The following is a 12186-nucleotide window of genomic DNA, read 5'->3' on the forward strand; positions in this document are numbered from 1 at the left end:
CTTCCCTCCCCCAGTCCAGATGCAAACCCCCCTCCCCGGACCCGCATGCGCGCGCGCCTGAAACGCAAAACAGCCCCTCCTCTTTCCCGGACCCCCCCCCCTTGCTCGGCCGCGCCAGCAAAAGGCTCCGGGCGTTTAACCCTCGCAGTGCTGCAGGCCTCCGGTCTCCTCCAGGAGGAGCTTCAGTCGAGCTGCCGTCTGCGACGCCCTGGGCTGCTCAATGGGGCTCCTTGGGAGTCACTCTGCACGGGGCTCCTCCACGCCCGGAGGATCCTGCGCTGTTCCGCCGTCTCGGAAAAAGGAGGCTGAAGCTGGGTTGACCCCCCCCCCCCAGTCATCCACCTCCTAGAATGACTGTCAAAGGGGGGGGGGCGGCGAGACCTTAGGAGGCTCCCCCGCTCTTCTTTTTTACATGGACTAGGAGAGGAGGTGGCGGCGGCTACAAGCATGGACGGCTTCAAGAGTGAATTAGATAAGCATCTGGAGCAGAGGTCCATCAGTGGCTATTAGCGCCACAAGGGATAGATAGGGACTCTGGGGCAAGGGATGCTCTGTCTTCTTGGTGCTTGGGGGGGGTCAACAGTGGGAGGGCTTCTAATGTCCTGGCCCCACTGATGGACCTCCTGATGGCACCTGGTATTTCTGGCCACTGTGTGACACAGAGTGTTGGACTGGATGGGCCACTGGCCTGACCCAACATTGGCTTCTCTTATGTAGGAGGCCGCTCCGAGGTCTGGGGAGAAAACGCAGGAGCTCGCAGGCGGCCAGGAGGCGCCCCGGCGAGAGTTCTCCAGGGTATTGCTGGGAGGGGGGAGGGACCGAGGAGCCCGGATTCCCGGGAAGGAAGGAGGCTGTATTTGGACCCCCCCACCCCCCTTCAATTGTCACCTTGCTTATTTTGTGTGTGTGTGTGTGTATATATATATATATATTATATGCAGAGTACATCATGCGAAATGCTGGCCTGGATTAAGCGGGAATTAAGATTGCTGGGGAAAAGATGAACAACCTCAGATATGCAGACGATACCACTCTAATGGCAGGAAGTGAAGAGGACCTTGAGAGCCTCTTGCTCAGGGTAAAAGAGAAGAGCGCAAAAGTGGGCTTGAAGCTCAACATCAAAAAAACTAAGATCATGGCATCCAGCCCCATCACTCCTTGGCAAATACAAGGGGAAGTCATGGAAGTAGTGACAGACTTCACCTTCCTGGGATCCCAGATCACCGCAGACTGTGACAGCAGCCATTAAATTAAAAGACACCTGCTCCTTGGGAGGAAAGCGATGGTGAACCTAAACAGCATGATAAAAAGCAGAGACATCACCCTGCCAACAAAAGTCCGCATGGTCAAAGCAATGGTATTCCCAGTAGTCATGTATGGCTGCGAGAGTTGGACTATAAGGAAGGCCGAGCGCCGAAGAATAGATTCTTTTGAACTATGGTGCTGGAGAAGACTCTTGAGAGTCCCTTGGACTGCAAAAAGATCAAATCAGTCAATCCTAAAAGAAATCAACCCTGACTGTTCCCTGGAAGGCCAGATAATGAAAATGAAGCTCAAATACTTTGGCCACCAAATGAGAAGGGAGCACTCACTAGAGAAGACCCTGCTAGTGGCGAAGTCCAGTCCCTGGTGGGGGCTGCTCTGGTGGAAGGGCAGGAAGCCTTTTTCTTGCGTCTGCAGCCCTGAAAGGGTTAAAACAGTCAAGCTGTTTGCTAGAGAGGCCGAGGGAGGAGGGGGGCGGTAAGAAGGGTTTGCTTCCGAAGTGGGGAAGGGAACAGGGAGGGTTAAAGAGACAAGCAGCAGAAGGGCCAAGCCTTTTGCAACCTAATCCTGGAGAGGTTTACTCCCAAGTAGGACACCAAGGAGCTGCGGTGGCTCAAGTGGTTAAGACACTGAACTGCAGGCTGTGGAAGGTTGGTAGTTCAGCAGTTCGAGACCCGAGTTGCCGCATGACGGAGTGAGCTCCCCATCTCTAGTTCCAGCTCCTGCCAACCTAGCAGTTTGAAAGCAAGAAATTGCAAGTAGATAAATAGGTACCACTCGAGACCCGAGTGTGCCGCATGACGGCGTGAGCGCCCATCTCTGGCCCCAGCTCCTGCCAACCTAGCAGTTCGAAAGCAAGAAATTGCAAGTCGATAAATAGGTACCACTTCGGTGGGAAGGTAACAGCATTTCATGCGCCTCGGTGTTTAGTCATGCCGGCCACATGACCACAGAAACTTCTTTGGACAGTGCGTCTGCAGCCCTGAAAGGGTTAAAACAGTCAAGCTGTTTGCTAGAGAGGCCGAGGGAGGAGGGCTTGGAAACAGAGATGTGCACCGCATCCCTAGAGTCGGATTCGACTGGCTTTCGAGCAAGGGAAACCTTTACCTTACCTGAGCCAAAGAGTGTGTGGATGATAGATTTCCTTGTGTACAGAGGCCTCGATCCCCTTAAGCTGCCACCCTGTCAAAGAACCCACGCCTGGACTCTGTGGGTTAGGGTTAGATATGTTCACAATAAACCAGACCTTTATTCAAAGAAATCCCACAGGAGAGACCTTGTGGCTGTGTGGAAAGAGCTTCAGGGACAGCAGAGGCCTGAATTCACACAGGGAATTTCCTCACGTGTGAAAAGTGCTCCAGTGTCTGTTGGAGCTTTTTGCACCAGCACAGAATTCTCACCGCTCTGGTGAGTGGAAAGAAATTCAGTCTCACAACGTGACTTGCCAAGGGATTCCTGCCACGAGGTCACTTCCCATCTTATTGTACAACAAACCATTCACACAGGAGAGGAACATTAAACATCTCTCTGGAATGTGGAAGGTGGATTTCTAACGCCCCAGAGATCTATAGCGCCCCTGTATAAATCTATGGAGCAGCCTCATTTGGAATACTGAGTAGTTCTGGTCACCATATCTCAAAAAGGACATCACACTGCAGAGGTAGAAAAAATACAGAAGAGGACAACCAAGATGTTTAGGGGGTCGGAGAAACATTCCCATGGGGAAAGGCTGAAGAGTTTGGGATTGTTCATTTTAGAAAACAGAGGACTCGGGGGGGGGGGACGGCATGATAGAGGTTTATAAAACTAGGCACGGGATGGAGAGAGTTGACAAACAGAACTTTGGTTGGCAACCCTATTTACAGCCGGGCCTGACAAAGTCCCATTTATGCCAGATCCGGCCCTCATAACAAATAAATTCGACACCCTTGTTTTAATCCCTGGGCGAGAGCCATCCAGGTGCCAGGAAAGGCCTTCGTTTGGTGTGACAGCCAGTTTGGTGTCGTGGTTAAGTGCGTGGACTCTAATCTGGGAGAACCGGGCTTGATTCCCCACTCCTCCACTTGCACCTAGCTGGATGACCTTGGGCAAGCCGTAGTTCTGATAAGAGCTGTCCTTGAAAAAGGGCAGTTTCTGTCAAGAGCTCTCTCGGCCCCGCCTACCTCCCAGGGTGTCTGTTGTGGGGCGGGGAAGGGAAAGGGGTTTGTAAGCCGCTCTGAGACTCCCTTTGGGTAGTGAAGGGCAGGGTATAAATCCAAGCTCATCTCTTCTCTTCTCCTTCGTTCACCTTCGGGAGATCCTAGAGACATGGCAAATGAAACAGGGCCGAGTCGGATGTCATCCGCCCAAGAACAGTGCGAGATTAGGCAGTTGGGTCTTGCCTGGCTCTTCTTGACTAGAGTTCCCTCTCAGCTCCTCAGTGCTGTGAGCAATTATTTCCCCCCCAAAAAATGGTTTTATTCATTTTACATTAACAACAAGATTCACAACAGGATAGGCGTGTACATAGAGCCTGCATATATTATTTTATACATGCAAATAAATATAGCTCCATATAGTCTAGTCTAAGGATGCTGCTTTTCAATGTCTTACAAGTCAAACCTTATGACATGAGAGCTTAGAGTCTAATCTAAAAAGTCTAAAGAGTGACACTTCCCGTTACATACTGTCCGTACAGTATGTCTAGAATACCTTTTGAGATTGCTAAATGAGGTGAAGAGTATTTATTACATCAGGTATTGTTCCTTTAGTGGTTAGGTGTGCTAATATGGGAGACCATAAACTTGTAATATCATCGTGTTTTATGAGCCCAGAGGAAGTTATTCAATGTACTTTGCCATTCTTTTAATTTCGACTTCGGTATTTTCATTGATATTGTTCTGAAAAGGAAGATGAATTTGGGGAGAATAAAGGATTTCATTGTTGTATCTGTCTTTCCAATTTGGGTTTGTTTTCTCCCAATTTTGCAGTTGGGTTTTAATTTCCTTAATTATACGTGTATGATTCTGATCTATTAACTCATTCGGGTCCCTTGGGATTTTGATTCCCAGACATGTTAATGTGGAATCGGTCCATTCATATTTAGTTGTCTCTAAATTTTCCTTTGTATTCCTTGCTATGTGGATCGGCATCAATTTTGATTTTGTTTGGTTTATTTTGTAGTGAGGGTAGTGATTCTTTGGGTTGGTTAAAAACAGTAACATGTCATCCGCAAGTATAAGTTTATAGTTTTTCTTCCCTATTTCGATTCTATCAATATCATCTTTATTTCTGATCATGTAGGCTAGTGGTTCTATTGCGATTGCGAATAGTAGGGGTGAGAAAGGGCACCCCTTTTCCAATAATAAATGGTGTTGAGAGTGTGTCATTTAGTTTTAGGCACGATTTTGGTTCTTTGTAAATGGCATTGATGACGTTTAAGAATTTTTGACCAAAGCCCATCCTTAGTAAAAGTTCTTTCAGGTATGGTATTTCTAGAGTATCAAAAGCTTTCTCTATGTCTAGGGAAAGCAGGATCATTTCTGTTTTGTTTTGTTATGTCTATTATGTTGAGGACCTTGTGAGTGTTGTCTATTAGATCTCTATTAGGCATGAATCCTACTTGATCTTGTGAGATATAATGTTATAAATGTGTTCAATCTCTTGGCTATAATTGAGGTAAAAATTTTGGAGTCTACGTTCAGTAGTGAGATTGGTCTGTATGAAGAGGGTAATGTAGCATCTCTATGTGGTTTGGGTAGGACTACCACTGTGGCTTGTGACCATGATGGCAGAAGCTGTCCAGTGGGTAGTATGTGGTTGCAAGCCATTGCTAAGGGCTCCGCTAAGATGTGAGCAAAGGTTTTGTAGAATTCATTTGTGTAACCGTCTGGGCCAGACGATTTATTTGTTTTTAATCTTTTGATGGAGTCTATGATCTCTTGTTTCAGGATGGGTTTTTCCATTATTTCTTTGTGTTCTGTTCTTATTTTTGGAATGGGATGTTTGTGAAAGTGCTCAGTGATACTATTTTGTGGTGTGTTATTTGAGGAGTATAGGTTGTTGTAGTAATCCCAAAATGTTTGTGTTATAGATTTGTTTATGGTATGTAATTTACCTTTCTTGTCCTTAATGCTATAAATTGTTCTCTCGATGCATTTTGAGTTGACTCTCTTGGCTAAGATTTTTAAAGATTTTGCAGAGTTATGCCATAGATTTTGTCTTAGAAATAACAGGTTCTTTTGTATGCATGTGATTTCAAGTAGCTCTAACTCGCGCCTAGCTCTGAGCAATTTTTTGTCGCATTTTTTCTCAAAACCAGACCATCCTCTATTGATCTTATCAAGGTTGAACGAATTCCTGGTCCATTATGTTTTGAACGCTTTCGATTTATATTTCACTCTAGTAATATTCCTACCTGTCTGTTAGCACACTGTTTTGAATATGCTAGGTTTGGGATTAATTTTCAAAGATATTTTAAGGATCACTCTGTTCATCAATTAGTTGTTCCGGCTTTATGTCCATTGAAAATGAATCTAGATAATGCTAGGATTAAACAGAAGGAGATCAGCAGAACAAAAATGCAAGATTCACTAGACCTATCAATGCTTATTGATCTCTCTTCTCCTATAAAATCGCCCCCTGAAGTGAGAATTCAAAACCCACATCCTTTAATGCTAAACCCAAGAGCTGAACCCATGGAAGTGATAAATACAATACTGACTGAAATAAATGATGATGTGGAACAAGGGATTTTGGCCTCTTTTGGAGCTTTACCCCCAGCTGACCAAGATAATCTACTAAATCAGCTTCAAACTCTGTTGGCTTCCCTCAGAGAAATTAAGTTAAGCTCCAAACATTCAATGGAACCTTCCCATGGCGGTGATGTTCCTTCTGTAATAAATGAAGAGATTCTAGTAATCCCAAATGTTCCACCACAAAATTCTAATGTTATTCTTACTAAAATAGATGATGTGATCTCGATAATTTCAGACACTCCACCATGTGATATTAATATCGCTTCCTCTGAAGCGAAACTCAAATGTCCTGCCACAAACCAATAAGCATATTCCCTTAGAGCCACTAATTATAGTGAATGGAGGCGCGGAGAAGAAATCTGAAGCTCTACTCTCAAAGAAACCTCTGCTTGAGGCTACCTTGAATTGACAACCATCAAATGCTCATATTAAAATACTATCATGGAATATCACAGGATGGAGCTGTAGAATGAAAGATCCTGCTGTTAAAACCTATATATCAAATTTTCATATCATTATGGTTCAGGAAACTTGGGTCAAAGAGAGCATTTGTCTACCTGGTTTTGTTGTTTTTGAAGTGAATGCTCAACCTAGCCTACATAAAGGTCGCCCAAAGGCCGGGTTAACCTGTTTAATTTCCTCAACGCTTAACTGTCTTAGCGTATCTCAGATAGCTGCTAATCAGTATATATTGGCATCATGGTTGCAATTTTCAACTTATTCTTTGATAATCATTACAATTTACTTTCCCCCTTTATCTGTTCAGAGAGAAATTGAATCTCTCTGGAAGAATCTGAGAGAACTCCTTGATATGATCATGCAACAATATCCTAGTGCTTCAATATTGCTTGCGGGAGATTTTAATGCTCGAATGGGCCAAAATGATGATGCCCTGATAGCAACTGAGGAAGAAAGATCTCTGGTTGACTTTTCCTATCCTTATTTATATCAAAGGAGATCGAGGGACTGTAAGGTTAATTGGGCAGGTAAACAGCTCTTCAGCCTCATGATGTGCTATGGTCTTGTGGTTTTAAATGGACTTAAGAATCTAGACCCCATAGGCGATTTTACCTGTGTAACACACAAGGGCGTTAGTGTAATTGATTATATATTGGTATCAACAAACTTGCTGCCTAGAATTTGCAACTTCAAGGTGGCCGATTATATGGGAGGCGATCATTTGCCCCTTCAGCTAACTATTTCAATCACTCCTGATTGTCTGTTACCACCTAGGCTTGCATTTGACCTGCAACAAGGAGGAAACTCTTTGAGACCAATAAGATGGTCTCCAAATTTGATTCCTACTGCAATGAACATTATGCACTCTAATAATTCTAAACTTCTAACTGAGGAACTCCTGAAACACGATCATATTTCAAGGAAGATAGAAATATTAACCAATATTTTAGATCTTTTTATGCCAATTTGTTCTAAATTAGCTACTGTTAATAGGGCTGACAGGAAAAATACCTGGTTTGATAAAGAGTGCAGAGATCATATGAGAAGAATTAGGTCTAAACACCGTGTATTTAAACGTACAAACTCCCAGGCTCATCTAATGGATCTTATATCATTAAAAAGAGAATTTAAGTCCCTAGTAAAATATAAAAAATGGTCAGCCACATGCCAAGAGTGGAAGGTTCTAATTACAGCCATAAACAATAATGAATCTCAAACATTCTGGGAGTTGATTAACAGGGGTCTTTCTGGAGTAGATAGAATTCCAGCGTGTATTGCCCCCGGAATTTGGGAAAGATATTTCACCTCTATTTTTGCTGTGACCCCTGGCTTTGAGTTCCAAGGGGATCAGATTGAACCGCCTCAAACCAACTTCTGGCCTCCAGTTTCATCTGAGACTGTGAGTCTTTTAATCATGCAAATGCGTTCAGGCAAAGCTCCAGGCCCAGATTTAATTCCAGCAGATCTCCTAAAAGTAAACCCCACCTGGTGGAGTAGATTTCTAGCCCCTCTTTTTACTCAAATCAATGAATCTGGCATTATTCCTCAATCATGGAAGCATGCAGTGATAGTTCCAATACATAAGAAAGGCCCAAAAACAGTTCCTACTAACTATAGGCCTATAAGCCTGCTTTCAGTAATAGGCAAAGTGTATGCAGCTTTTTTAAATCATAAACTGCTGGACTGGATAAAAACAGAATCTATAATTTACCCTGAGCAAGCGGGATTTAGAAATGGAGTCTCAGCCTTAGATCATTGCGTGGTACTGTATCATCTTGCCGATAAATACTCTTCTTATTCAAAGGGTTCCCTTTATGCAGCATTTATGGATCTCAGGGCAGCATTTGATTCAGTCCCCAGATGCCGCCTCTGGGCCAAATTGTCCAAAACATCTCTAGACAAGAGACTTCTTTGGCTGATTTACAAACTGTACGAGAATCCTACTGCACAAATTCGTTGCGGAGTAGATGGGCAACTTACAAATACCATTCATCTCTCTAAAGGTGTTAAGCAAGGATGCTTATTAGCCCCCACGCTTTTTAATCTTTATATAAATGATGTTGTCCCATATATCAAAAAAACAATCTGTCACGCACCCATACTAGCGGGACAGGAAGTTCCTATACTACTTTATGCAGATGATGCAGTGCTGCTATCCAGATCAGAAGTTGGCTTGCGTAAGCTAGTGAATGCTTTTACTGATTACTGTATCCAAGAGGGGCTGATGATCAATTATGAGAAATCAAAAATAATGGTTTTTTCTAACAAACCTTGTTTAAAACAAAGATCATGGAAGGTTAAGGGTGGGGAGATAGAACAAGTGTCTCATTTCAAATATCTGGGGATAGTGTTCAGCTCCAGTTGCCGCTGGAAACATCATATAAGAGCAGCAACTGAAATCGCTAAATTAAATTCTAATGCCCTCCTTAAATTCTATTATTCAAGAGGCGGCCAGTATGTCCCAATGGCCATTGCAGCTTTTAATGCGAAAGTTACTTCACAATTTTTATATGGGGCTGCGATCTGGATTAAAGAAATTTCGGAATTATCAGATCAGATCCTTCTCCAGTTCCTGCGTAAAATTGCAGGAGTCCCTAAATGTGTCGCAGGGACGGCACTTAGAGAAGAATTCGCACAATGCTCCTTTGAGTCAAGAGCCTGGAAGGCAGCCTTTAAATTGAGACTGAAAGTTCTTTATATGACACCTAATGCTCAAGGAGGTCTTCTTTATCTTTTAAAAGGGGATAATTATAAATGTACGTGGGCAAAACATATAGATAACAAGCTGGAGTGGATTGGTCTCGCCCCTACGGGGCTTAATAATTTAAATTATCAAGAAGCGCTAAATTTGATGAGATTGAGGGTGACAAACATTGACCGACTCAGCACTTCAATTCGTGCTAGGCGAGTATGCTCCAACTCTGCCTTAGGGATTGTTCCACCTAAGAAAACTCCCTCATATATGAGCTTCCTTACATCCCCCAGATCTAGATATGTCTTCACGCTTGCTAGGTTGAATGCTTTTCCAACTGCAGAGTTAAGTGGCCGTTTTGCTAAAATACAGTACTCAAATAGATTGTGTGATTGTGGATCAGGTGCAATAGAGACCTTAGATCATCTTATGTTATTTTGCCACCAATGGATTGACCCCAGATCCTGTTGGATTATTCCTATTTTACAAAAACATCACTTCCCTATGGAACCCTGGGTGATAACCATACTACTAGCAGATGAGGACCCTGAAACGACTCGCTTGGTGGCAAAATATCTTTCGATAGAGCTATTTTTAAAGCGGCTTTGAAATGTTATAAAAAGTTTTATGTATAAAATTTTAAAATTAATTTCCATAATATCATGGGATTTTATAGAATTCATTGAAGTTTACAAAATGTGGTCTGATAATACTGTTCGAGAGTATGTTTACTAGTTTTTATTGTAAAGACGTTTGGTCTAAATTATATGTAATGCATTTTATAGTTGCTGTTTGTATGTCTGGCTTAAGACCTTGGGTCAATGAAGCTAATAAATGAAATGGAATGGCTAGGTCTTGTATGGTGATTAGGAGATTCTGTCTTTCTATATTTTTTCATTTATTTATGTATGATGTTTTGGATATGAGATGTTACACTCTCAACTTGTCTGTTCCTTCATAGAATTTGGGAAAGGAACAGTTTTTGACACTTTTGAAGATGTCAGATTTAGAATGGCACATAACCTGAAGTAACAAGTTTCACAGAGGAGGGGAAAACCTAAAAAGGCCTTTCTTTGTGTAACTACCTTCTCAGGCTTTCTGAACCGCCAGCACCAAGGCATTTGAAGAACCTGATTAGAACTAGACATAGGAAAGTTTCACCCTTGTATACATTCTCTGAGGAACCTGAAGGTCTGGTCTGTGCCTCAAGCTCTTTCCACACTCTGAATATTTATAACATTTCTTTCCTGTTAGCATAACGTTTCTGTGTAGATTCAAGATTCTTACAGAAGTTTATATATTTCCAATGCTTTGTATGGTCTGTGGTTGTCTTTTATGTTTGAAATCGGAGAAAAGCTCTTTTCACGGCTAAAGAATTTCTCCTTGTGTGGGTTCCTGCTCTGGTCAGAACCAGTATGAACTAGATAATGTAGCTGTCATGAACTGTCAGGTAGATCACCAACCGGATGTCTTACCAAGCAGCACTCATATGCTGACACTTCCCTGTGTGGGTTCTCTGATGCCGTTGAAGACTACCACTCTTACTGAATCTCTTTCCACACTCTGAGCATTCAGAAGGTTTCTCCCATGTGTGGGCACTCCGATGCCATTGAAGACTACCACTCCTACTGAATCTCTTTCCACACTCTGAGCATTCAGAAGGTTTCTCCCATGTGTGGGCACTCCGATGCCATTGAAGACTACCACTCCTACTGAATCTCTTTCCACACTCTGAGCATTCAAAAGGTTTCTCCCCTGTGTGGGTTTTCTGATGCTGGTGAAGATTGCCACTCCGACTGAATCTCTCTCCACACTCTGAGCATTCAAAAGGTTTCTCCCCTGTGTGGGATCTATGGTGATTCTGTAGAGTGCCACCATGACTGAATCTCTTTCCACACTCTGAGCATTCAAAAGGTTTCTCCCCTGTGTGGGTTCTCTGATGCTGCTGAAGATTGCCATTCTGACTGAATCTCTTTCCACACTCTGAGCATTCAAAACGTTTCTCCCCTGTGTGGGTTTTCTGATGCTGCTGAAGATGGCCACTCCTACTGAATCTCTTTCTACACTCTGAGCGTTCAAAAGGTTTCTCCCCAGTGTGGGTTCTTCGATGAACTTGAAGATTGCCACTCTGACTGAATCTCTTTCCACACTCTGAGCATTCAAAAGGTTTTTCTCCTGTGTGGGTTCTCTGATGCAGTTGAACACTGCCACTCCAACTGAATCTCTTTCCACACTCTGAGCATTCAAACGGTTTTTCCCCTGTGTGGGTTCTATGATGCCGTCGAAGACTGCTACTGCTACTGAATCTCTTTTCACACTCCGAGCATTCAAAAGGTTTCTCCCCTGTGTGGGTTCTCTGATGCTCTTGAAAACGGCTACTCCAACTGAATCTCTTTCCACACTCTGAGCATTCAAAAGGTTTTTCGACTCTGTGTATTCTTTGGTGTACAAAGTACTTTTCACTCCAAATGGATTTACTTGTCTTCATTATCCTGTGCTTTGGAATATGTACATTATACGGTCTTCCATCTCTCTTCTGAACCATATGACTGCCTTTCTTTCTCATCAGTCCGCCTCGATTTCTGACATTCTCTTTCAAGTCTCCATTTTTAACTTTATCTGGCATTTGGTGATGAAGTTCCTCAACCAGATCATCCTCTGCTGGAAAAAATAGAGTGATCCTGTTAGCACCTGGGAGGGCAGGTAAGGTCCAAAGGAATCTCCTTGACTGCAGTAGAAAAGGATAGACAGCCCTTTGGCCTTGTCCACCTTGGCTGATCTTAACCACCCCTCCACCTTTTCCCAGAATATCTTGTATTCAAGGAGACCTCACCCCCTCAAGTGGCACAGCTGAGCACTTGCCCACAAGGACCTTCTGAGCCTCCAGTTTTCAGGCCCTCCCTCCTTCCCCAGCGGGCTGTATGATTGCATGAAACGTTGTTCAGAAATGAATCAGAAAATGCCCCATGGCACGTCCTTGCCTTTTCCCTTCTCATAACCGTGAGGGATACTCACTCTCAGCCCGCTCATTTGGGA

At 43.4% G+C, this 12186-nt stretch overlaps 1 protein-coding gene across 1 annotated transcript in view; it reads right to left on the bottom strand.

The window, feature by feature from the left end:
* The window catches only part of LOC107109936 (zinc finger protein 420-like), a gene marked incomplete at its 3' end in the record, with an annotated part of 54316 nt that extends 42678 nt beyond the window's left edge, over positions 1-11638 (bottom strand). The window contains exons 1-2 of the mRNA XM_015410647.1: positions 10648-11638; positions 1593-1682 (exon numbers count right to left, since the gene is read on the bottom strand). Of these exons, the coding sequence (XP_015266133.1) occupies positions 1593-1682; positions 10648-11638 (1081 nt within the window). The remainder of the gene's footprint in view (positions 1-1592; positions 1683-10647) is intronic.
* Between the last annotated feature and the right edge of the window lie 548 nt (positions 11639-12186).

This window comes from Gekko japonicus, unplaced genomic scaffold, assembly GCF_001447785.1.
Source record: "Gekko japonicus isolate JY-2015 unplaced genomic scaffold, Gekko_japonicus_V1.1 scaffold4461, whole genome shotgun sequence".
Lineage (NCBI taxonomy): Eukaryota > Metazoa > Chordata > Lepidosauria > Squamata > Gekkonidae > Gekko > Gekko japonicus.